Raw genomic sequence first — 26,860 nt, forward strand, 5'->3', positions numbered from 1 at the left:
AGCAAGTGTGCAAACGCACCCCCTGGCACATTGTAAATTGGGGAATTAAGTCCCCTTAAATCCTGAGGGTCCCTGGGGGTGAACTAGCCCACCAGGTAGCTCCAGTACGTGACAGGGAGCTGCGTTGCAGAGAGGTGTTCAGAGGCCATGCCCTTTTTACAACTCTCTGCAATGTAGCTCTGTGGTGCTTACTGGAGGTAGCTGGTGGGCTAGTTGGCCCCCAGGGACCCTCAGGTCTCAAGGGAATTTAATCGCCCAATTTACACAGCTCCAGGAGGCGCGTTTGCACAGTGGTGCAGGGAGGGGGCGTGGCCTGATGTGACAAGTGTTCAAACACGCCCTGTGGTGCGTTTTAAGTTGGGGGATTAAGTCCTCTTGAATCCTGAGGGTCCTTGGGGGCCAACTAGCCCACCAGGTACCGCCAGTAAGTGCCAGGGAGCTGCGTTGCAGAGAGGTGGTCCAAGGCCATGCCCCCTTTTTACACCACTCTGCAACGTAGTTCTGTGTCTCTTACTGGAGGTAGCTGGTGGGCTAGATGGCCTCCAGGGACCCTCAGGGCTCAAGGGGGCTTAATCCTCCAATTTACAATGCACCAGGGGGTGTGTTTGCACAGTGGTGCAGGGAGGGGGTGTGGCCTGATGTGAAAAGTGTGCAATGCGCCCTGTGGCACGTTTTAAGTTGGGGAATTAAGTCCCCTTGAATCCTGAGGATCCCTGGGGGCCAACTAGTCCACCAGGTATGTCCAGGGAGCGCCACAGAGTTGCGTTGCAGAGAGGTGTGAAAAGGGGCATGGCCTCGGACCACCTCTTTGCAATGCAGCTCTATGGCACTTACTGGAGGTACCTGGTGGGCTAGTTGGCCCTCAGGGACCCTCGAGATTCAAGGGGAATTAATCCCCCAAATTAAAACCCGCAAGGGGGCGCGTTTGCACAGTGGTGAAGGGAGGGGTCGGAGCCTGAAGTGACATGTGTGTACTTATGCAATCACTCCGCCAAAATCCAAGCACTTATAAATTCACCATGCACTCTCCTTGCAGCACTCTAATCATCCAGTCACTACCCATGCACTCATGCAATGACCCATGCACTAACTCTTGTACTGCTACAGTACCCTGAGCAGTACCCATGCAGCCCCGCCATCACCCTGTCACTACCCATGCACTCCTCCAATCACCCAGTCAGCACCATGTACTTATCCAATCACTCCACCAAAACCCAAGCACTTATAAATTCACCATGCACTCTCCTTGCAGTACTCTAATCTTCCAGTCAGAACCCTTGTACTCATGGAATGACCCAGGCACTAACATATGCACTGCTACAATCCCCTGTGCACTACCCATGCGGATCTCTAACCACCTACACAGTACTGATTCACTCCTCCAATTACCCAGGTTGTACTCATGCACTCGAGAAATCTCTCTGTCACTAGCCATGCACACCTCAAATCAGCTATCCAGCATCATGTACTTATCCAATCACTCTGCCAAAAGCCAAGCAGTTATAAAATCACCATGCGCTGTCCTTCCAGCACTCTAATCATCCAGTCACTACCCATATACTCATGCAATGACCCAGGCACTAACTCAAGGTAATTACAGAGGAGGTCATGCTAATTACAGGTGTACCTCAACACATAGTGGTCCCTAGTGTATGTAGGTGTTTTCACTGTATTCTAAGTGTCTTATAGCATAGCACTGGCTCTGCTCCTGGGTAGTCAGAGTCAGTTACCACCAGTAGCCGTCACAAAAAAGTTGGGGGCACAGGAGGACTTACTCTATTGGTTCTTTCTGCACATCTCTTGCTTCTTCCTGCACTTTTCTTCGGCTTTCTGGACTTCTGTTGCCTCTTTCTGCATTTATCTTGCTTCTTTCTGTGCTTTTCTTCCTCTTTCTTCACATGTCCTAACTTTGTAGGCATAGTTAGAAATTAGCATTTAACAAACCATTGAAATTCACTGAAAAAACCATAGGTTTCAGGCACGTTATAGTTAGAAATTAGCGTTTAAAAAACCATTGAAATTCACAGAAAAAAACATAGGTTTCAGGCACGTTATAGTTAGAAATTAGCATTTAAAAAACCTTAGAAATTCACTGAAAAACCATAGGTTTCAGGGACGTTATAGTTACTTGGACACTTCACTCGTACCAAACCAAAGAAATTCCCCCGTTATAGTTAGTTCAGCTAACTATAACTAGCGCCCCCACAATGCACTGCTGATGACATCACATATTACATCATTCATGACATGGTCAGTGACATCACTGATGACATCATCCACATGAAAATCTGATGCACCTCCGCACACTCTAATATAATCTTTGATACACCCACTGTAAAATACAGACTACCATTTTCGAAACCATCGATAAACCAATAACAGTTACTACATACGCACTCACTGATTGCTAGGTCTATACACACATCCACACATTCACCCATACAAATCACTCATAGATACAGTCACTCATCAGAACAACACTATCATATGCACTCATGCACCTATACAGACACTCACACACCACCACACATCCATGGAGTTACTCACACACCTAGACATTCATGCAAAGAATCAATTTGTGGAATTTAAAAGGGAGAACCATGGACTCTGCTCCTATCAAGAGATGACAAGAAAGAAACCTTGAATCTCAATCACTAGAGATAAGATTATGCTCCATTAGATCAATGATGCATTCATATCCATTAAGGATTTCAGATTGTTTTTCAATGTGCATTACAATTGGAAACACATTTGATTTGTGTTGCACTTGCCCCTTTTTGCAGGGTTCTCCCCAAACGTTTTGCTTCTTTCTCCAATTCTTTCATGACCTGTGTTGGTTGGCTTTAGGTCTCTGAGCACTTTAACACTGCTAATCAATGCGAAAGCACATTTGCTCTCTGGGTAAATTGGTATTACAATTGGTTCTCCCTGATTGGCATATTTGATTTACTGGTAAGTCCCTAGTAAAGTGCACTGAGTGTGCCAAGGCCTGTAAATCAAATGCTACTAGTGGGCTTGCAGCACTGATTGTGCCACCCCCATGAGTATCCCTGGAAAGGTTTCTCAGACCTGCCACTGCAGTGTCTGTTTGCAGTTTTAAACTGGCATGTCAATCTAGCAAGTGCACCCACTTGTCAGGCCCTAATATTCCCTTTTTTCTTAAATGTAAGGCACCACTATGGTAGGCCCAAGGCACCCCAATGGGCAGGGTGCAGTGAATGTGAAATTGAAATTCACTGAAAAAAACATAGGTTTCAGGCACATTATAGTTAGAAATTAGCATTTAAAAAACCTTAGAAATTCACTGAAAAACCATAGGTTTCAGGGACGTTATAGTTACTTGGACACTTCACTCGTACCAAACCAAAGAAATTCCCCCGTTATAGTTAGTTCAGCTAACTATAACTCGCGCCCCCGCAATGCACTGCTGATAACATCACATATTACATCATTCATGACATGGTCAGTGACATCACTGATGACATCACTGATGACATCTCAAATGACATCACTAATGACATCACTGATGACATCATCCACGTGAAAATCTGATGCACCTCGGCACACTCTAATATAATCTTTGATACACCCACTGTAAAATACAGACTACCATTTTCGAAACCATCGACAAACCAATAACAGTTACTACATACGCATTCACTGATTCCTAGGTCTATACACACATCTACTCATTCACCCATACAAATCACTCATATATACAGTTACTCATCAGTACAACACTATCATATGCACTCATGCACCTATACAGACACTCACACACCGCCACGCATCCATGGAGTTACTCACACACCTAGTCATTCATGCAAAGAATCAATCACACTCCCATTTCCTCACCTATACAGTTATACACACACACCACCTCACTTATTCAAACATATACTAACACATGCTTACTCCCTTATACAATCACTGATACAAGTACACACTCATCAATACAGCCACTCTCACAATCACTGACTCTCACACATAGTCATTTATATACTCCTAGTCTCACATACACTGCCTTTTACATATGTAGTTACTTGAACATGAACCACTGAGACATCCAATCTCTCACCAACACACCCATACACACACTCATCTACCCATACAGCTGTTTCCACATGCACTCTTGAACTCATCCACCCAGTGAATCAACCACTCACCCATCTATGCACAAAGTCACACACCTCCCACCCACCCACCCCCCACCCACACTCAGTCTCCCATACAAATACTCAGGCAACCAATCAATAACCCATAAAGACACTCATGTAGCTACTTACCAACACATACAGCAGCTTACAGAACAGACATAATGATACACACATTCAGACAGTTTAGTCACTAACCCATGCATTCAGTAAGACACATTTAATCACTCACTTATACAGTCAGTCACGCACCTACCTAATCCTCCATCCAGACACCTATATACCCACTCATTCTTTAATACACCTTGGCATATATATAAAACATATTTAAACTTTAGAGAAACACACAGTCACTGGATGATGTCATCAGTGATGTCATCAGTGATGTCATTTGAGATGTCATCAGTGATGTCACTGACCATGTTATGAATGATGTCATATGTGACGTCATCAGCAGTGCATTGCGGGGGCGCGAGTTATAGATAGCTGAACTAAGTATAATGGGAAAATGTCTATGGTTTTGTACGAGTGAAATGTCCAAGTAGCTATAACGTCCCTGAAACCTAAGGTTTTTTCACTGAAAACAACAAAGGTATCCGCCGCCTTTGACACGGTCGATCATAATCTCTTGATCGACCGTGTCAAGGATGCCGGTATCCTTGGAACAGCTCTAAAATGGATCTCCTCTTTTCTCAAAAATCGGTCTCAGGCTGTTCGCCTTGACACCTTTTCTGCCAAGAGGGTCAGCCTGACCTGCGGAGTCCCTCAGGGATCCTCTCTTTCCCCTTTACTTTATAATTTGTACATGTTTCCTTTGATCCGCTCTCTTCATAATTTCGAGGTAGCTTCCTTTAACTACGATGATGACCTTCAACTTGTGTTCAAAATCGATTCTTCCATTACGTCTGTTACTAGGTTCCAGGCTACCTTGTGTTTTATCAGTGATTGGATGAACGCCAATCAACTCAAACTCAACCCTGATAAAACTGAGTTGGTTTTGACTGCCACCTCCAATCCCTGGAACAACAACTTTTGGCCTCCTACATTAGGTAACCCCCCTAAACCTACCGAGTCCGTGAAAAGCCTCGGAGTCATAATCAGCAATGACTTGACCATGAAAGCCCAAATCAGTGCGGTGATTTCATCCTGCTTTTTCCATCTTCGCAGAAGCCGCAAGATTTCGAGGTTTCCAACAACCGAGGCCCTCACTCTGGTTCTCATGGCCTTAGTCATTTCTCGTATAGTTTACGCCAACTCACTGTATCCCGGCATTCCAGCCTACCAACTGCATCGCCTTCAATTGGTTCAGAACCAAGCTGCTCGTCTTATCTTCCAACAACCACGACATCAACATGTCCGTCCCCTGTTGAAGAGCCTTCATTGGCTCCCAGTGCCCAAGCGTTGTATCTTCAAACTGGGCTGCACCATTTTCAAAGCTTTAGCCGGCCTCGGCCCTGTCTTCATCTCCTCTTTTGGTTCTCCGCTACACACCCTCTTGTGCTCTTCGTTCCTCTCACTCTAACCTTCTTGTCATCCCCCCTTTGAAGCGGAAAAAACACGGTGGATTAAGCTTCTTGTTCCTTGCTCCCCAACTTTGGAATTCTTTCCCTCTTGAGCTCAGACTTGAAACTTCTTTTCCTCGGTTCAGAGCCCTTCTTAAAACTCTCTTATTCACACAGGCTTATCTATAAACATTCTGGCCCAGTATACTTGTGCTACATCTTATTCAATAGCGCCATGAAACCGTTGTGGTGTACTCGCGCTTTACAAAAACTTTTAACATAACATAACATAACATATCATAACAGGGACTTTATAGTTAGGCTCAGATTTCACTCATACAGAACTAGTGAAATTCAGCAGTTATAGTTAGCTGAGCTAACTATAACTAATGCCACCACAATGCACTGCATATAACATCTCATAATATAACACTCATGACATGGTCAGTGACATCACTGATGATATCTCAAATGACATCATCCAAAGAACCACTCACACATCCACTCACCCGATAAGATGGCTCATACACCCACCCCCAGACAACCACTCAGATCCCCATTCACAGACACATACAAGTACTCACACACCCACTCACTGATCCATTGAGCCACTCACACATCCACTCATTCACACTGCCACTCATGCAACCACTAACATACCCATACAGTAACTCATGCACCCACTTACTTGCCCATACAGCCACACATACACTAAGTCTCTCATACAGCTACTCACACACTTACTCACTCACTTATTCTGTCACTCACACTGTCACTCACTTACCCATACATATATTAACACATGTACACACTCACCTATACAGTCACTAACGCAAGCACATACTCACCCATACAGCCACTCTTACATTTACTCACTCACCTTAACAGTCGCTTACACACCTACTCACTCACCCATACAGCACTTATGTACCCAATCACTCACCCATACAGCCACTCACACACCCCGTCACTCAACTATACAGCCTCTCACATACCCACTCACTCACTCATATACCACTGACACACCCACTTACTCACCCACAGAGCCACACACATAGTGACTCGCTCACCCATACAGTCACTCACACACCTACTCACATACCAGTACAGCCACTCACTCACCTATACAGTCACTCACACTCCCATAGAGACACTGAGACACCTGATCGCACACAGATACACACAGACAGCCAGAGAATATGGTACAAATATTATCACTCATTAGTAGTACACAAAGTTGACTAATTTCACATTTTTAGTATCTTACTATATATCTTTAACACTCAGAAAGTTTTAGAAAACATTCACAGTCACTGGATGATATCATCAGTAATGTTATTTGAAATGTCATCAGTGATTTCACTGTCCATGTCATGAGTAATGTAATATGTGAGGTCATAAGCAGGTCACTGTGGGGACATAAGTCATCATTAGCTCAGGTAACTATAATTGCTGAAGTTCACTGGTTTTGTACTACTAAAATCTGAGCCTAACTATAACGTCCCTGTAACCTTTGAGTATTTCAGTGAATTTCGAAGTTTTTTTATTCAATTTCCTAACTCTAAAGTCCCTGTAACCTTTGTTTATTTCAATTAATTTCTAAAAATGTTTAAATTATATTTCCTAACTATTATGTCCCTGTAACCTTAATTTTTTCAGGGAATTCCAGCATTTTGTTTTAAAATGTATTTCCGAACAGTAACAGGTAAAGTTTGAGAGTCGGAGTGTGAGTGTCTGTATAGGTCGGTGAGTGGGTGTAAGAGTGGGTATATGGGCCTGTGCTTAGGTCTGTGAGTGTTTGTATGGGTCTGTAAGTGGATGTGTGAGTGGCTATTTTGGTTCTGTGAATGGGTGTGTGTTAGACGGCGACCTCAGGGGAGCCTGGAAGGGGTCCTGACTACCCTGAGACCCACCCTCAAGTATCGTAGCCGGGCACTGGCGGGAGACTCCCCAGGGGGAGGAATCTCGTATCTAGGATCGTACTTCTGGCACCACACGACACAGAGTGACCACACCGGGTATTCTGAGAAAACAATCTTTATCAAGTAGGTTATCACTGCAAATATGTACAAGGTGAGCGCGGGCTCAAGAGTCTCGGAAGGGGTAGGGGGTAGCGGGACAGTCTCTGGTAAAGGTTCAAGCAGGGACGTATCCGGCGCACAGCTCACAATCCTCGAGCTGGGGGATACGTGTTGTAATCGGGGTCCGGCGGGACCGGGAGAGTCGGTGGGAGCCGCGAATCACTCAGCGGGCTCAGGTACAGGCTCGGAGGTCTTACGATCTTCAGGGAGCCGCGAGTCACTCAGCAGGGCTCAGGTACAAGTTCGGAGGTCTTACTATCTTCAGGGAGCCGCGAGTCACTCAGCAGGGCTCAGGTACCAGTTCGGAGGTCTTACGATCTTCAGGGAGCCGCGAGTCACTCAGCAGGGCTCAGGTACAAGTTCGGAGGTCTTACGATCTTCAGGGAGCCGCGAGTCACTCAGCAGGGCTCAGGTACAAGTTCGGAGGTCTTACGGTCTTCAGGGAGCCGCGAGTCACTCAGCAGGGCTCAGGTACAAGTTCGGAGGTCTTACGATCTTCAGGGAGCCGTGAGTCACTCAGCAGGGCTCAGGTGGGTCCAAGTTCCAGGAGCCGCGACCACGTCGGCAGGCTCTCGTTGTTCCAGCGTCGAATCTCCCGGACAGACCCAGAGCACCCCTTGTTATAGGTCGACCCCTCTTTGATGTCCGGAGTCTGTGCAGGCAGGGGTCTTGTCACCTGGGGGGTCGCTTGTCGGGATTTCCTGCTATAGTCTTTTGATTCTTTCAGGGCCGGGTCGGGAGGAGTCCCAGACACCCAGCAGGCGTGGAGCCAGCCCTCAGGGAGGCCGGAGGGCCGATCGAAACCCATCGTCCCGGGGGAGTTCAGAGGTGCGATGGAAACTGCTCCTCCCTCTCTCATCCCCTGGAAGCGTGATGTCCTCCAGCCGGAGTGGCGCCTCTAGGCCCGGGTCGCGCTGGGGCCGGGCGGCCATCTTGGTGCATGAAGTGGGCACGCGGGCCCGGGGTGGCCGAAAGGAGAGAGGCCAGGGACGGGGATGTCCGGGTCGGTGCGTGTGTCCTGGTGGGGAGGTTCGGCTGGGCCGGGTGCTTGGGCTGTAGGTACCAGGTTTCGGTGGTGCGGGGGCACGGAGGGCCATTCTACGAGGCCGGGTCCAACACGCGTCCCCCCCAGCTGAAAGCCGGAGAGAACTGCCCATCAGCTTGGGGGGTTCTCTTCGCTGAGGCGGAAGAACCGGGAGAGGCCGTCAGCATTGGCGTGGTCCGTACCAGGGCGGTGTTCCACGGTGAAATCCATCCCCTGGAGGGAGATTGACCACCGCAGTAGCTTGGGGTTTTCTCCTCGCATCTGCATGAGCCATCGCAAGGGCCGATGGTCAGTTTGGACTCTGAATTGGGTGCCGAACAGGTAGGGTCGTAGCTTTTTGAGTGCCCAGACCACGGCAAAGGCTTCGCGCTCTATGGTGCTCCATCTCTGTTCTCGGGGCAACAGCCGCCGACTGAGGAAGGCGACGGGCTGGTCTAGGCCTTGGTCATTCACCTGGGACAGGACGGCCCCAATGCCATGCTCGGAGGCATCGGTCTGGACTATGAACTCCTTGGCGTAGTCGGGAGCCTGGAGGACGGGGGCAGTACACATGGCCTTTTTTAGGGCATCGAAAGCTTCCTGGCAGGCAGCCGTCCACTGTACTTTCTTTGGCTGTCTTTTAGACGTGAGTTCTGTGAGAGGGCCGACAAGGCTGCCATACCCCCGAATGAATCTTCGGTAGTAGCCCGTGAGTCCCAGAAAGGCTCGGACCTCCGTCTGGGTGATGGGTGGTTCCCAGGCCAGGATGGCGTCGATCTTTGGCTGTAGAGGGGCGACCTGGCCACTCCCGACCTGGTGCCCCAAGTAGACCACGGATCCTTGCCCGATCTGGCACTTGCTGGCTTTTACTGTGAGGCCTGCCTGGCGCAGGGCGGTTAGCACCCTTCGGAGGTGCTGGAGGTGCTCACTCCACTCTGAACTGAAGACAGCGATGTCGTCCAGATATGCCGCGCTGAACTGTTCTAGCCCGGCCAGGACCCTATTCACCAGTCGCTGGAAAGTGGCCGGGGCATTTTTCATCCCGAAGGGCATTACGCGGAAGCGGTAGTGCCCATCGGGGGTGGAGAAAGCGGACCGCTCCTTGGCCCCTTCGGTGAGCGCAATCTGCCAGTATCCGCAGGTGAGGTCGAATGTGCTGAGGAACCGGGCGGCCCGTAGTCGGTCAATGAGTTCGTCGGCTCGTGGAATGGGGTGGGCATCGGCTCGGGTAACGTCATTGAGCCCCCGGTAGTCCACGCAGAATCGGAGCTCGGGGGCGACACCGGGGGCCGCTGCCTTCGGGACCAGGACCACGGGGCTGGCCCAGGGACTGTCAGAGGGCTCGATCACCCCCAGGGTCAACATCTTCAAGACTTCCGCTTGAATGCAGGACCGGACCCGGCCAGGAACCCGGTAGGCTCGGTGTCTCACCGGCGGGCTGTCCCCGGTGTCCACGTCATGAACACACCAGTTGGTGACCCGGGGGGTCAGGGAGAAGAGGTCGGAAAATTGTCTTAGGAGCTGGCGGCAGTCCGCTTGTTGCTGGGCAGTGAGAGCCGGGGAGAGGTTCACTCCTTCCACGGAGCCATCCTGCTCCTTGACACACAGGAGGTCCGGGAGGGGATCCGACTCATCTTCGGCCCCGTCATCGGTGGCCAGCAGGAGGCTCAGTTCTGTCCGCTGGAAGTGAGGCTTGAGGCGGTTTACGTGCAGGACCCGGAGGGGATCTCGAGGTGACTGGACGTCCACCAAGTATGTGACTTCGCTCTTCCACTCAACCACTTTGTAGGGCCCAGTCCATCGGTCCTGGAGGGCGCCAGGCTTCACGGGGGCCATGACCCACACCTGCTGGCCCGGCTGGAACTCGACCAGAGTGGCATTCTGGTCGTACCAGCGCTTCATCTCCTCTTGACTTGCCTCCAGGTTGGCCTCGGCCAGCTCTCGGAACTTCCTGGTCTGGTTTCGGAGGGCCAGGACGTATTGGAACACATCTCGGGGGGTGGTCTGGGGTGCTGCCTCCCACCCTTCCTTAACCAAACTGAGGGGACCTCGGACGGGGTGTCCATAGAGTAATTCAAACGGGCTGAACCCTAAGGACTTCTGGGGGACCTCCCGGTAAGCGAACAAGAGGCAGGGGAGCAGGACGTCCCACTTACGCCGGAGGGGCTCTTCTAGGCCAGCGATCATCCCTTTCAAAGTCCTATTAAACCTTTCTACTAGGCCGTTCCCTTGGGGATGGTACGGGGTGGTGAACTTATAGGACACCCCACATTGTTGCCACAGGGACGTCATATACTTCGAGATAAAATTAGTGCCGCGATCGCTCACGACCTCGCGGGGAAAACCCACCCTGGAAAAGATTCCCATCAGGGCCCGGCCCACCACGGGGGCCGTAATGGTGCGTAGGGGAATAGCCTCAGGGTAGCGGGTGGCATGGTCCACGAGGACCAAGATGAAACGGTGGCCTTGGGAGGTGGGGGGGTCCAGTGGTCCCACGATGTCGATCCTGACTCGTTCAAAAGGGGTACTGACGACGGGGAAGGGTTGGAGGGGAGCCTTGCACTTCCCCCCACTCTTCCCACTAGCCTGGCACGTGGGGCAGGACTTGCAGTGGGCCTCTACCGCTGCTCTCATTCTAGGCCAGTAAAAATGGGTCACAAGTCGGCTGTAGGTCTTGTCCTGACCCAGGTGGCTGGCGAGGGGGATGTCGTGGGCCAAGCCCAGGAGGAAATCTCGGAAGCGGAGGGGTACCACCAGTACCCGTCCGGATCCCAACTCCACCGACTTCTGCTCGCTGTACAAGATGCTATTTTCCCAATAGATTCGGTGTGTCCCGGCCTGGTCACCTGCGGCTTGGCCCTCGGCCTGGCGCCGTAGTCCGACCAGGGAAGGACAAGTGGCTTGCTCCCGGCAAAACTCTTCCCGAGTGGGCCCGCCCTCGTGGCGCCAGTGGGCCAACTCGGGTAGATCTCCCAACTCGGGGACCGGGGCGGGGTCGGATGGTGCGGGTTCGTCGCGGGCAACGGACCCTTCTGCTGGGGGGACGGGAGGACCCTTGACGGGGACTGTACTGGTCTCTTCGATCGGGGTGTTCTCGACTTCTCTCCGGGGAGTGAGCCGGGCTGACATAGATCGGGTGGTGGCGCACACCCACTCGGGGAGTCCCATCATTCCTAGGTGGGCCTTGCGCTCGACGTGCTTCCAGGGAGAACTCTCTAGGTCGTTCCCTAAGAGGCAGTCGACCGGCTGGGAGGTTCTTACGGCCACCTTGAGTTTGCCTATCACCCCTCCCCACTCAAACGGCACCAGGGCTACCTGACACATACTTTCTCTATTGTCTGCGGATATTACGGGGCAAAAGACGTTGGGGAGGATCTGCTCCTCGGGGACTAGGTGCCTGAGGACACCGGTGATACTGGCCCCGGTGTCCCGCAGGGCCTCTACCTGGTGGCCATTGATCTTGACGAGCTGCCCGTACTTCTGTGTGTTGGAGGGTAGGAGGCTACCAGGGATCATCTCTCTATCTCCCAGGGATACTAGGGCCATTGCCGCGGGTTCCCACTCCTCGGCTTCCTCAACCTCCTCCCCCAGAGCTACGTTGGCTATCTGTCTCGCAGGGGTGGTAGGGGAGACTTGGGTGGCCATGGGGCACTCTGGGTCATTGGCGTAGTGCCCGGGTTTCTGGCAACGGAAACATGTGACGGTCACCCGGTGTCCCCGTCTCCCAGGGGGCCCTGTCACCGGTGGGGGGGGCGCCGGGAAAGGTGGAGGTTGTGTCTTCGGGGGGCTAGGCTGGGACTCTCTCGGCCCTCCCTGGTTCCCTCCCCCTCTCTGGCGGGGTGGTCCCTGACCGGCTCGGGGGTACTCTCCTACCATGCCCCGGGAGACCCGGGTGTTGGTCCAGCGGTCGGCCTCCACAGCCAGCTTCCGGGGATCTGTGAGCTTGCTGTCAAGCAGATGCTGACGTAGTTCTATGAAGCAGTTCGCAGCCAGATGCTCCCACAACATGAGGTCAGTGAGTTCGGCAAGGGTGGTGACTTTGCTGCCCTTGATCCACCCATCGAAGGCCCGACTGAAAAAGTTTACATACTCCACCCAGGTGGTGCCCGGGATCTTCCTGCAGTCCCGGAATCGCTGACGGTACATTTCTGGGGTGAGGCCGTACCTTGTGAGTAGAGCCTCTTTCATGTGGCTGTAGGAGGTCTGCAGGGAGAGGGGTAGGTCGAGCAGGGTGTCCCTTCCTTCGCTCAGAAACCGCCCCCACAACCCCGCCCCCCAGTCCTTCTGCGGGATCCGATGGGAGGTCATGGCGACCTCGTAGGCCCTGAACCATTGCTGAATGTCATCGTTTTTATAATATTCCTTGACCACATCCTTGGGGATGTGGACCTTCTGTTCCGCCGGGGAGGCCGTCTCTCGGTTTCCCAGGGGCCTTCCTTCCTCGCTTCTGGCCTTGAGCTCGATTTCTTTCAAGCTGCGCTCGTGCTCTAGTTGGAGCTTCCTTCCTTCGTGCTCCCGTTGGAGCTTCTTTTCTTCTAGTTCGCCTTGTACACGCATTTGCTCCACTGCTAGCTTTTTTTCCGCTAACTTCAATTCGCCCTCGATTTTGAGTTTGGCCAACTCGAGTTCATGATTGCGGCTTCTCTCTCTGTCCGCGAGCTCTTCCGGGGATAGGCCCCCGTCTGGTACGATGCCTCGCACCTGATTGCTACTGCTTTCACTTTGGGGGGGGTTCGGTTTCGTCGGGGCGCTCCCCCGTGCCTTCCGGGCGGGAGGCCCCGGTCTCCACCCAAGTTTTCAGTGCTTTCTGCAAATCTTCTTTAGTGTTGAGACCAGTGGTAGCGATTTTAAGTTCTTTGCAAAATTGCTTTAGCTCCTTGTGTGTGTATTCTTCTAGCTGCTCCACCTGGAACACCCTGTTGGCGCTGGTTTCTGCGGGGCTCACGGCGCTTCCTTCTGCCATCTTTGTCGGTAGTGCTTCCGTTGTTCACGGTACGATCTCTAGGTGATGGGCCCGAATCCCGTCGCTTGCCACCAATGTTAGACGGCGACCTCAGGGGAGCCTGGAAGGGGTCCTGACTACCCTGAGACCCACCCTCAAGTATCGTAGCCGGGCACTGGCGGGAGACTCCCCAGGGGGAGGAATCTCGTATCTAGGATCGTACTTCTGGCACCACACGACACAGAGTGACCACACCGGGTATTCTGAAAAAACAATCTTTATCAAGTAGGTTATCACTGCAAATATGTACAAGGTGAGCGCGGGCTCAAGAGTCTCGGAAGGGGTAGGGGGTAGCGGGACAGTCTCTGGTAAAGGTTCAAGCAGGGACGTATCCGGCGCACAGCTCACAATCCTCGAGCTGGGGGATACGTGTTGTAATCGGGGTCCGGCGGGACCGGGAGAGTCGGTGGGAGCCGCGAATCACTCAGCGGGCTCAGGTACAGGCTCGGAGGTCTTACGATCTTCAGGGGAGCCGCGAGTCACTCAGCAGGGCTCAGGTACAAGTTCGGAGGTCTTACTATCTTCAGGGAGCCGCGAGTCACTCAGCAGGGCTCAGGTACCAGTTCGGAGGTCTTACGATCTTCAGGGAGCCGCGAGTCACTCAGCAGGGCTCAGGTACAAGTTCGGAGGTCTTACGATCTTCAGGGAGCCGCGAGTCACTCAGCAGGGCTCAGGTGGGTCCAAGTTCCAGGAGCCGCGACCACGTCGGCAGGCTCTCGTTGTTCCAGCGTCGAATCTCCCGGACAGACCCAGAGCACCCCTTGTTATAGGTCGACCCCTCTTTGATGTCCGGAGTCTGTGCAGGCAGGGGTCTTGTCACCTGGGGGTCGCTTGTCGGGATTTCCTGCTATAGTCTTTTGATCCTTTCAGGGCCGGGTCGGGAGGAGTCCCAGACACCCAGCAGGCGTGGAGCCAGCCCTCAGGGAGGCCGGAGGGCCGATCGAAACCCATCGTCCCGGGGGAGTTCAGAGGTGCGATGGAAACTGCTCCTCCCTCTCTCATCCCCTGGAAGCGTGATGTCCTCCAGCCGGAGTGGCGCCTCTAGGCCCGGGTCGCGCTGGGGCCGGGCGGCCATCTTGGTGCATGAAGTGGGCACGCGGGCCCGGGGTGGCCGAAAGGAGAGAGGCCAGGGACGGGGATGTCCGGGTCGGTGCGTGTGTCCTGGTGGGGAGGTTTGGCTGGGCCGGGTGCTTGGGCTGTAGGTACCAGGTTTCGGTGGTGCGGGGGCACGGAGGGCCATTCTACGAGGCCGGGTCCAACAGTGTGTAAGTGGTTGTGTGGGTCTGTGAGTGAGTATGTGAATAGCTCTGTGTGTCTGTGAGTTGGGTGTGTTTGTTGCTATAGGTACGTGAGTACATGTGTGGGTATGTGGGTGGGTGTACGAGTGCCTGTGTGGCTCTATGAGTGAGTATATGATTGCCTGTGTGGGTCTGTGACTGGGTCTGTGAGTGCCTGTGTGTCTGTGAGTGGGTGTTTAAGTGGTGCTATGGGTCTGTTAGTGGCTGTGTGAGTGCTAGTGTGGGTCTATGAGTGGGTGTGTGAGTGCCTTTGTGGGTCTGAGAGTCGGTGTGCCTTTGTGGGTCCATGTGTGTTGGTGTGTGAGTGCCTGTGTGGGTCTGTGAGTGGGAGTGTGTGTGCTTCTGTGGGTCTGTGAATGGCTTTGTGAGTGACGCTATGTGTATGTGAGTGTGTGTGTGAGTGACTGTGAGAGTCTGTGAGTAGGTATGTGAATGCCTGTGTGTGTGTGTGTGTGAGTGGGTGTGTGAGTGCCGTTATGGATTTTGGGAATTTGTATAATTGTAGAATTTAAAAGGGAGAACCATGGACTCTGCTCCTATCAAGAGATGACAAGAAAGAAACCTTGGATCTCAATCACTAGAGATAAGATTGTGCTCTATTAGATCAATGATGCATTCATATCCATTAAGGATTTCAGAGTGTTTTTCAATGTGCAGTACAATTGGAAACACATTTGATTTGTGTTGCACTTGGCCCTTTTTGCAGGGTTCTCCCCAAACGTTTTGCTTCTCTCTCCAATTCTTTCCTGACCTGTGTTGGTTGGCTTTAGGTCTCTGAGCACTTTAACACTGCTAATCAATACTAAAGCACATTTACTCTCTGTGTAAATTGGTATTACAATTGATTCTCCCTGATTGGCATATTTGATTTACTGGTAAGTCCCTAGTAAAGTGCACTGAGTATGCCAAGGCCTGTAAATCAAATGTTACTAGTGGGCCTGCAGCACTGATTGTGCCACCCCTATGAGTATCCCTGGAAAGGTTTCTCAGACCTGCCACTGTAGTGTCTGTTTGCAGTTTTAAACTGGCATGTCAACCTAGCAAGTGCACCCACTTGTCAGGCCCTAATATTCTCTTTTTTCTTACATGTAAGGCACCACTATGGTAGGCCCAAGGCACCCCAATGGGCAGGGTGAAGTGAATGTGAAAGGCGTGACCTGTCCTGATAATGGATAATGAAATACTGCCAATTTTGTTTTTCATTATGGAAAGGCTATCTGTCCCATAGGATAGAATGCGAGATACTTTGTAACATCTTACAAGTATAAATTTCCATTGTGACAAAATAGAAGAATAACGTTTAGGCTCTTTGAACTCAGAATTTAATAACACATATTTTAGTAAAGATGGCTTTTAAATTATGTGTTTGAAAATGGCACTTTTAGAAAGTAGGCATTTTCTTGTATAACTATTCTGTGTGCCTCTGCCTGGTTGTAGATTGAATGTCTGGTTTTGCAGTGACAGGGACTGAGGATGTGCATTCACAGTAGACAGCCACGGGGGGGGGGTTGAGGTGTGCCTGGCCCATCCTAGATGACTCAGAGCTGAGCTGAATAGACCTTGGCTGCATTTAGAGCAGGGGGAGTAGTTTCTTTGCACCTGGATAGGGCATGTCTCCCTTGCACAATGCTGTCTTCAACCTCTGTGGTCATACTGCACCAGTGAGGACAGAGCTGGTTTGGACTGGGCTTAGAGACCTTTGCACAAAGCAGGACAAAGACAAAATGGGGTATAAGTAGTAGACCTTAAACCCAAAAACTTTAGATCAATTCTGGACTCAAGAGGAACCTTTGCTAAGAAGATGAGCTGGAGTACTGTGAGCATGAGTACTGCCCCTTTTGGTGTGTGCTGTGTGGGTGTTGACCTGCAGTTGCTACTTGTGCCAAGGAAAGGACAAAGACTGGAACTTTGCTGTGAACCTGCTTGAAGAAGAATCTCCAAGGGCCTGTGTGTGCTGGCCTCCTGTTCTGAAGTCTCAGGGGCACAACAACTACAACCCCAGCTCCCCTGAACTCTATTACGGAGAGTTCTGACCTGCCAGGAGGTGCCTATTCCAGTTTTCTGTCTCTGGACGTTGTTCCTGCTATTGGCAGCCGGAAGCAACTTGAAAGAAGCAAGAAAACCTGTCTCTGATGCCGTCAGTGATGCCACTGTGATGCCGCGACCTGCACTGAGGCCAGGGGCACCGCTTGTGAAGTGTACGATGCACCGACTGGCCTGCTCCGTAGCTCCAACGCCCTTCGACACCTGCCAGTACCTGCAGTTATCTGTATTTTCAGACACCAGTGATCACAATGACTCCGTCATCACCAGGATCCTGTTATCGTGGTGCAGATAACTGCCAAGGGTGACATCCCGGACTCGCCAAGTTCGCACAATCACTGGAACCGATGCCTCATCACCCATGCAACCGACTTCCTCTTTTCTAGATTCAACACATCACCTCTTCGCAGACAGAACACCTTGCCTCCCCCGTGGCTGCCAGTGAGCCAGCCTCAGCACTGATGCCTCACTTCCACAATGCCGTGCATCATCATAGACTTCATTATTCAAATGTACTGTTTGTTTGGGGGTCCGTGTGACTCCGTGCCCGGTCCTGCACACATTGTGGTCGGCACCGTACTTTGGATTTATTGCTGTCACGATATCGCAATAAACCCAGGTGGAGCTATTTGTTTTCTGCAAGCTTTATTTTGAGAAATAATTGTTTTTAAGTGGTATTTTACTACATGTGTGTTGGAATTTTGTGGTTTGGTCTTGTGGAGTTTAGATAAAGATACTTTATTTTTCTAAACTGGTGTGGTGCCCATTTGTGGTGTTATCACTGTATTATTGTGTGTTTTGAGTACAAATACTTTACACATTGCCTTTGGGATAAGCCTGTTTGCTCGTGCCAAGCTACCAAGGGGGTGAGCAGGGGTTATCTAAAGTGTGTATCCGCCTTACCCTGACTAGAAGCAAATGTCCCTACTTGGACAAAGGTGCCTACCTCTGCCAACTAGAGACCCCCATTTCTAACAATTTGCTTTCACCAAGACCAAGAAATGATTTACGTTTATGCTTTACTGAAGTGGAGCTTCAACTGGGGCACCTGCTATGTTTATATTTGTAAGTGCTGCCTTTTGAGGTTTAATTTCTCTAGTTTTGCCGAAGACATCCACCCAACTGGATTGCTTTCATCTGGTTAATTAGTAAGTGGTACCTGGTTGGGTAAATGCCTCATGAATATTCTGCACTACATTTGAATAAAGGACCACGGGGTAATGTTTCCAGTGACCTTGTGTGCATGTAATTTTGATAATGTGATTGTTCCTCAAGTGTGTTCATCCATAAATCTCCACAAAACAGGGGTAATTCCTCTTGACTAAATAAAATAAGTGCTTCTTTATTTGGTGGAGATGTCCTCCTATTCCTCTGCATCAGTAGCACATCCCCAAAATCGGCTGGAAACGCATTCAGAGGCCTTTTGTTAAGCTGTCCTTCAATGTGGTAAAAAGAGCGAAGAACTGTGCATACTACTAAAGTAAACGAGAAGGGGTGCCACTCTGCCCTCCTCCATGGGCCGTTTTTGCCCACGGGTATCCCATTTTCTAGGGTCAGGTCACAATTCAATGGGGGAGGCAAGCCATGCAGCCACCCTCCCTGTGCCAATTTCAGCCCCGGGTATCCCATCCCCCAGGGCCTAGCCTTATTATGCTGGGTGCCCTGGAGCCCATCCAGGTTGCACTGTTGGGGACCGCGGGGGAAGCCTGAATGCCCCGGCTGTCCCGGCCAGCTGCCCTCCTCCAACAGGAGCCAGCATTGCTCCGACACACAGGGAGCTGTTGAACATGCAGCTCACTCTGTGTGAGAGCAATACTTTAGTCGGTTTCCAGCATGATGGCAGACAGGGAAACAGATGAAAACTCCACTCCCAACAAGCTTGAGGGGTTTGATAGCTCAGGCTTGCTGGGAGCGGGGTTAGTGTTTGCTCTGACGTGGTGGGAGCTATCAAAGCTCCCGCTAAGTCAGAGCAAACAGCTATGTCCCTGGGTGGGCACTCTGGGACATAGGGAGCCAGCCCTGGGGGTGGCAATACCCAGGGCCATTAATGGCTCCAGGAGGGGAGTGGGAGGCAACCCTCCTTCTATGTCCATTGGCTAGCCACAGAGGGGGCAGTCCCTGGGGCTGTATATGGCCCTGGAGAGAGGCTGTGCTTTACCCTCCCAGTATTATACATTTCATAGGCCCCAGGGAGGTGATGGTCCCCAAAGCCTGGAGGGGCCATGTGGTCCCCCTTTAATTGGTTAATTTATTGCCCGGGGAAGTGGAGGTCCCTGGAGCTTCCACGGTGCCTGGGGGCAGGGTAAGAGTGCCCCCCCCCTCCATTTATAAAAATAATGCTTGGGGAGGTTGTGGTCCCAAATGCTTCTACAAAGGGGGTCCCTGTGCCCCCCTTCTTTTATAAAAATAAAGCCCCGGGGAGGTGATGATCCCTGGGGCTCAAAGACACTTGGGAGGGGAGCCTTGTGCCCCCCTCCTTTTAAAACAAAATGACTCTGGGATCTGGCCCACCCAGGGGCTCTATTAAAACAAGCGTGCCCACTTAGAGTAAACATATCAAACACAACAAGATGATGGACAGAGTGCCTAAACTTTTCAACCTCTCCCCCCCCAGTCAAGAGCTCTGGGTTAAATCCATCATTATTTTGCTCACCATGCCACCCCAGGGGGTGCATGTTTGATATGTTCAGCATTCCATCCACCATTGGTTCTTTTTGCTTTTGTCACCCTAAGTGGGAAATGCATGCCCAGATGTGGGTCCCATGCTCACTTTGCCACTTGATCCATGTTAGCCTGGCTGATGAGGGGTGATACCGCAAGACTGGTCTCAGGATGCTTATTTGTGGTCAGGGGAGGACCTTGCCTTGCCATTCAAGCTGGACTGTTCTAATGGGGAGCAGGGTCAAGACTGATTTACATATGTCTGGTCCAAACTGGGGTGGCGAGGTGGGCAAACAAAAGATAGAGAAAACCCAGATCTGTGACTGCATAGGATGAATGTTTGATTTGTTCAGCATTCTGTCCATCATTTGATCTTTTTGATTGTTTCACCCTAATTAGGAAAGATATGCCCACACATGGGTCAAGTGCTCACCATGCCACTGGATTTATGCTAGCCTGGCTGATGAGATAAAATACCCCAAAACCGGTTCCAGGATGCTTGCCTGAGGTCCAAGGAGGACCTTGCTTGGCAGTTTAGGCTGAACTGTTCCATTGGAGGGCAGGGTCAAGGCTGATTTGTATATGGCTGGGTCCAAACTGGAGTGGTGTGGTGAGCAAAAAAAAAGATTAATTAAAACCAGTTATGTGACGGGATGAATCTTTGACATGTTCAGCATTCCATCCATCATTTGTTCTTTTTGCTAGTGGGCCTACAGCACTGGTTGTGCCACTAACGTAAGTAGCACCTTAAACATGTCTTAGGGTTGTCTTTGCAGAGCCTGTGTGTGCAGTTTAAGCTGCCATTTTGACCTGGCAGAGTAAACCTTTTGTTAGGCTCAAACCTTCCTTTTTAATACATATAAGTCACTCCTATGGTAGGCCCTGGGCAGGCCAGAGGACAGGGTGCAATTTATTAAAAACATTAGGACATTTACTTTTAGGTTTTACCTGTCCTAGTAGTAAAAAACTCTTGCATTCATTTTTCACTACATCAAGGCTTATCTCTCCTATAGGATAGCAATGAGTTGCCTTATAACATTTTATAAGTGTCATTTCCAAGTGGGAAGATATCTTCAGTTCGTGTTTGGTGTCTCTGGAGTCACAATTTGAAATCCTAACTTATGATGAAGTCTTTAGCCTGTCTCTGGGCCACTTGACTGGGTGTGGGTGACAGTTGCACTTTGTGTATTCCCCCTAGACAGCCACACACAAAGGGGAGCTTGGATATTACTGCATGGGCCATCACTGGCAGGATGGGAGGGATGAGCTGGGCCCATTCCTATTTACACTTGATTAGTGTCTCTTCACTAAGTGCTGCATGCCCTATGTAATTAGTCTGGAGCCATTGCCAAGAAGGCAGGCCATCTATGCATTTCAAAGGCATGCCTCTAGAAGTTTCACCCTACTTTAAAGGCACAAATGTGTTTAAAAGAAGGACCTCAGACACCAACTGTTCAGTATACTTCTGGACCTGTGGATAGTCTGTCAGGAATAATGACTGCTGTTCTGCTAAGAGGACTGCCACTTTGCTGGATTGCTGCTCTAAAGGAACTTCTGCCCTGTTGTGCTGACCTGATGTCTGCTGCCCTCTTACCTGGGGAAGAAGAACTGGACCTGCAACTTCATATTGAACCCAGGACCCCAGAGTGACTTCAAGGGCTAGTCTGCTGGCCTCCTGATCTGAGCCTCAGGGACATAAAATCTCCCCAACCAGATCCTGGACCCAGCTACAACAAGCTTCTGACCCCCAAGTGGTGCCTCTTGTGTCCTGGACCTTTGATGTGGCTCATGGGTTTCAAAATCAATCTTATGGGCTCTTTGCACTGAGGTCACCCCTCTTGTGCCAAAATCCAGTGCAAGCACCTACTAGCCCGTCTCTTCACACAGCAGCATCGACCGCCCATGGGGGACTGCCAACACAAAGGTCCAGCCCACCCTTCCGGGATACCCCGGCCTCCTCTTTGAGCCATACTGACAACTGCCCAGGCCGCTCTCCTGGTCTCCATGATCCTCTCCAATGTGAACTGGATTCTTGGCACAAAACTTGAGAAGTTAAACCTTCATTGGCTTTTAGGCAATATTTTTCACATTTTTCCTTATAAATTTATAACTCTGGTTCAACGTATTGGATTTTTGTTGTTTTGGTGTTGTTTTATTTATTACATCTCGCTCTATTTTTAGAATGTGGTATGTGAATTGTTTGAGTGGTGTTTTCACTGTTTTACTGCTTGAAGTGTTGCCCAAATACTTCACACATTGCTAGGTTAAGCCTGACTGTTCTCTCCCAAGCTACCTGGAGGTTGAGAACAGGTTAATATGGGGTTTGCTTGAGCCTTACCCCGACAAAAAGTGTGGTTGCTGCTTGATCGGGGCTCACACCCCAGTTGTTGACTCAATTTCTCACAATAATTATTAAATTCATTATTAATATTTTGACACCTTACAGTAGCACCCTTCTTACTTAGCTCTGGGCCATAGAATTACAACTTGGTCTGTACTGGGATCATAGGCACATCTGTTTCTCAAAGGCCAGACTTTGGTGAATCTGCATCAAGAGGGACTGTACCCAGGAGTCAAACAAATTCTGTGATTAAAGAAAGTGCAAGCATTGTAGTAGCCCCAATGGCAGATGGTATTTCTTAGAGTCACAATAATAATAAATATTAACATCCTGACCTTTCCAAACATAATATTTGATGCATCTAGTACTTTGTTCTGGTAATTCATTTAGGGTTACACTTAGCAAGGTTTACAGTAAGATTAACTTTAAGTTTAGTTTAGTTTATTTGTGTAAACCTCAGCTCTCACCACCAAAGTAGTATCGTGCTGGAAACCAATAACCAGGTAAAATATGCAGGCTCACTAACTGAGACATGTGCCACAGAAAAGACTATTCAGGTTTAATAATCAACCATGTCTTAAGAGCTTTCCTGGTTAAAAAGAAGTCAGCCATTTGCCCAAGGTTTAGAGTCATCAACGTTCAGTTTGTAGCAGCGACTATAGAGAGAGAATGCTCACCAAAAGGTTTTGAGTCGAACTCTGGGGACCATCAATCGAAGTTTATTCTTTGACTTCAGATGGTGCAAGGGTTGATCCAAATTTAATACGAGACCTTGCATGCAAGGTGCATTGTTTTAAATATGATCCAGTCTGCCACAGGAAGCCAGTGGAATGAATCCAAAGCTGGAGTAACATGATCTCTCAACTTCAGTCAAGGTGCCAGTATGGCTGCATAGTTTAAAATAAATTGAAGCTTTCAAATCAAGTTAGATTGAGTTACAAAAATTCAGGCATGCAGAGACAAATGCATTAACAATACATTCCTTATGAGAAAACGTAAACAGGCAAAAAATGTGTTTCAAAGTGCACGGCTGAAAATAAAAACTCTTTAACACAGAGTAAACTCGGTCGACTATAGATAGGGCAGAATTAGTTCTCATTCCCAAGTTGTTCATGATGCAAGATCTATACCATGTTGCTGTTACATTTTAGATGTTTAACATTGATCCACTAGTCAACTTTAGCAAGGCAGCGACCTTCAAAACTATCTGTATACAGTTGACAAATAAAAAACGGTAAAATCCGCTGAAGTAGAAGAGTTGAGCCAGCAGGATCATGCACAAGTCAAATAGAAAAGGAGCTAAAATGGATCCCAGAGGAGCCGCACAATCCAGGGTTCTGACTGCTGATGTAAAAGAGGAAAGTGAAACCTGGAATGTTTTGTCAGATAGAAAACCAAGAGAGGGCAGTGAGGTAAAAACGTACTTCAGGAAGCCTGTTGAGAATTATGTCATGGATGTCTATTTCAGAGGTCATAAGGAGAATGAATGCATCTGGCGCATCAAGATCAGCACACCAGCAAAGCTCATCCAAATCTGATACAATGGACAGAGCAGCACAGAAGAAATCGGAGGTTTTATGATGTTACAACGCATGCCTTTACCTCGCATATACCATGCATGTCTTTACCACGCACATACATAGGCATACATTATATCAGCGTTTTTCAACCTTTTTTGGGCAAAGGCACACTTGTTTCATGAAAAAAATCACGAGGCACACCACCATTAGAAAATGTTAAAAAATTTAACTCTGTGCCTATATTGACTATATATAAAGTAATTCTCTTGAATAGGAATCAAATAAACACAAAGAAAGTATTTTATAATTACTTTATTATGAAATGGTAAGTAAACAGAAATATGAAAAATTATAAAACACTGGTCTTATTGATCAGTGCGCAACCTGGGCCTGTTTGGCTGAACACAAAGCTGATATTCTGGCTGGAATCGAAGAAAGACACACACGTAGCTCTTCGTCAACAGCTCTCAGTCTCTCTCTGTATTTAGTTTTTATAGCAATCATGCTTGAAAAGCTCATCTCACACAGATATGTAGTGGAAAATGGGAGCAATGTCAAAATAGCTTTGTTTGCCAGAAGGGGGAACTCCTTGGCAGTATCCAACCAAAAACTATCCAAAGGTAGATCAGCAAATCTTAGCTTGAAACCACGATTTTGCCTCAGTTCAGGTAGTTCTTCCTGCTCCTGTAAAGTCATGTCCTTTCCACCAACTGATGCTGAGCTAAAAGGGTCCCTAACCCAGTCAAGGCATTCAGTGGAGACTGAAGAGAAATAAAATGACAACCTCTCCTCGAGAGTTTTTAAATGTTTAACTATTATCTCACACAGTGCAGCAGTGTGAACACCTTGCCATTGCTTGGTGAGTGTGAACATTTCAAGATTGCCACTTTCCACGTGTTGATGCCAGAGTTGCACCTTTGAACGGAATCCATTTATTTTATCTGTACTTGTAAGCAGGTTTTCATTTCGGCCTTGCATTCGTGTGTTCAGTTCATTCAGATGATGAAATATATCTGCCAGGTATGCCAGCCTTGCACACCACTCATCACTTGCAAGCAGCTTTGCGTAATCTGGCCTCTCATTTGTCAGAAACACTTTAAGTTCCTCCCGCAGCTCATACACACGAACCAAGACCTTGCCACGCAACAACCACCGGACCTCCGTATGAAACAGCAAGGTTTTATGCTTCGCTCCCATCTCCTCACACAAAGCTGCAAATATGCGACTTTTCAGGGGTCGTGACTTTACAAAGTTTACCATGCGCACAACATCATCCAACACATGAACTAGGTCTGCTGGTAAAGTCTTGGCTACGAGGGCCTCACGGTGTAAAAAACAATGCGTAACAATCACATCTGGATTTCTTTCCTTCACTCTGCTTACAAAGCCTTTGGTGCGCCCGACCATGGCTGCAGCTCCATCGGTGCAGACACTTGTGCAGTTTTCCCACTTAAGTCCTCCTTGTTCAAGGTATGCTGATGTGACACGAAAAATTTCTTCTCCTGTTGTTTTTTCTGGCAATGCCTTGCAAAAAAAGAAGTTTTCTCTAATTGCATCACCATCAACAAAACGCACATTGGCCAAGAGTTGAGCATGTCCACTGATATCAGTAGACTCGTCAAGTTGCAATGCAAATTTCTCACTGATACGGATCTTTTCCAAAACCACACTTTCGATGTCTGCAGACATGTCATTAATACGTCTGGAAATTGTGTTGTCTGAGAGAGGGACTTTGGCTATTTCCTTAGCTGCTTCAGGTCCGAGTATCTCCTCTACAATAGCTTTGCAGGCGGGAAGTATTAATGTCTCTGCCACAGTGTGCGACTTTTTTGACTTGGCTATAAGTTCAGCAACTTGATAGCTAGCTTTAAGAGCTCTTTCATTTACCTTTGTGGTTTTTCTCATGAAAGTTGCCTGTTTCTCCGTGTTTTCATGCAGGCGAACAAAATAGTCTGCATTCTTGTTTTGAAGCGAAGGGTGTTTCGTTTGGAGATGGCGTTTAAGTTTGCTTGGGACCATAGCACTGTTAGCTAGCTTTTCACCACACACCACGCACAGTGGAGTTGGTTTGTTTGCATCTCCGGTGACAGTAAATCCAAATGAAATATAGCTTTCGCTATATTGCCTTGTGCCAGAGAATTTGCTTGAGCTAACCATCTTTGCTTTCTTTTGATCCCCACTCATACTTGGGCTCTCATCTGGCTCCAAATTTTGTTCAGAGTCCAGTTGTTTCCTTTTCAAAAACGTGTCCATCACTGCAGTATCTCACTGTCACTCAGTACTAGGCATACACAAGGACGCTGCACCTGCAAGTTACCTATAAAAGAAATTTAAGATTTGTATCTATAAGGAGCAAATTGTGACTGGATGGTTTCTCAGAGAGAGCCCTTGATGCCAAGTACAAAGCTAACCCAGAGAGTAAAGTATTCATAAAAGCTGTAATAATGTGTTATCACTGTCTTAAATAAAGCAAAAAGGGAGCTAGGATAATCTCTAAGGCTTAAGCACAGCTAAAAGGGACAAAAGAACATGAAAGTGAACGAAATTACAAGCCATGAGACCTTTCTCAGTACTTTTATTTCCCCCTCGTTGGAAGGCAACATTTCCAAATCATGTGAATGTGAACAAATGAAGGAGCAGCTGTAGAGTCGAGCCTGCATGTGGATTATTATGTAAAATGTCTTAATGTTTTAATAAACACACTCCGAATTCAATAATTTTCAGCGCTGTAGGAGATCGCCCGGGGCCAAGTGTCGCCTACAATGGAACAGTAGGGCCGATATCCTTCCCTTGATTAAAAGAATGTAAGAAATGGATAGAGCATCAGATAAGAGAACTGGCACCGAGGTGCAGAGTGCGCGCACACAATGCATTCACTTTCACACGTGCTCTTCTGCTGCAGCCTGAGTCAGGAACGAGGAATGTGCAGAGTTGTGTTTTGGGAGACTGCCTCGGGTTTTGTGGCGCAGGTGCAGAGATCTGAATATCCACAGAAGTCAGCCTGGTGTTATTGAGCTGTTCAATGTAGCGTTGCAAGAGAGAGTCTTATGGAATGACTCACAATCAGTTTATATAACTTTATATAACTTCGACACCTCGTCAGGGGTCTAAGCGCTATATAAATGCATTTAAACATTTCTAAACAGTGCAAACAACGGGTGTGTGTGCTAGAGAGGTTGCGTGCCATTATTAAAGTTGTACTTCTGCCTTGGTGTCAATTTGTGATCTGTGGGC

The 26,860-nt window shown here is 49.0% G+C and overlaps 1 protein-coding gene across 1 annotated transcript in view; it reads right to left on the reverse strand.

Moving 5' to 3' along the window:
• Positions 1–25,879, reverse strand: part of LOC146805726 (zinc finger BED domain-containing protein 5-like) — a 94,834-nt gene extending 68,955 nt beyond the window's left edge. The window contains exon 1 of the mRNA XM_085623816.1: positions 25,010–25,879. Within this exon, the coding sequence (XP_085479942.1) occupies positions 25,010–25,879 (870 nt within the window). The remainder of the gene's footprint in view (positions 1–25,009) is intronic.
• Between the last annotated feature and the right edge of the window lie 981 nt (positions 25,880–26,860).

The sequence above is a fragment of the Triturus cristatus genome, chromosome 8 (genome assembly GCF_964204655.1).
Source record: "Triturus cristatus chromosome 8, aTriCri1.1, whole genome shotgun sequence".
In the NCBI taxonomy this organism is placed as follows: Eukaryota; Metazoa; Chordata; class Amphibia; order Caudata; family Salamandridae; genus Triturus; species Triturus cristatus.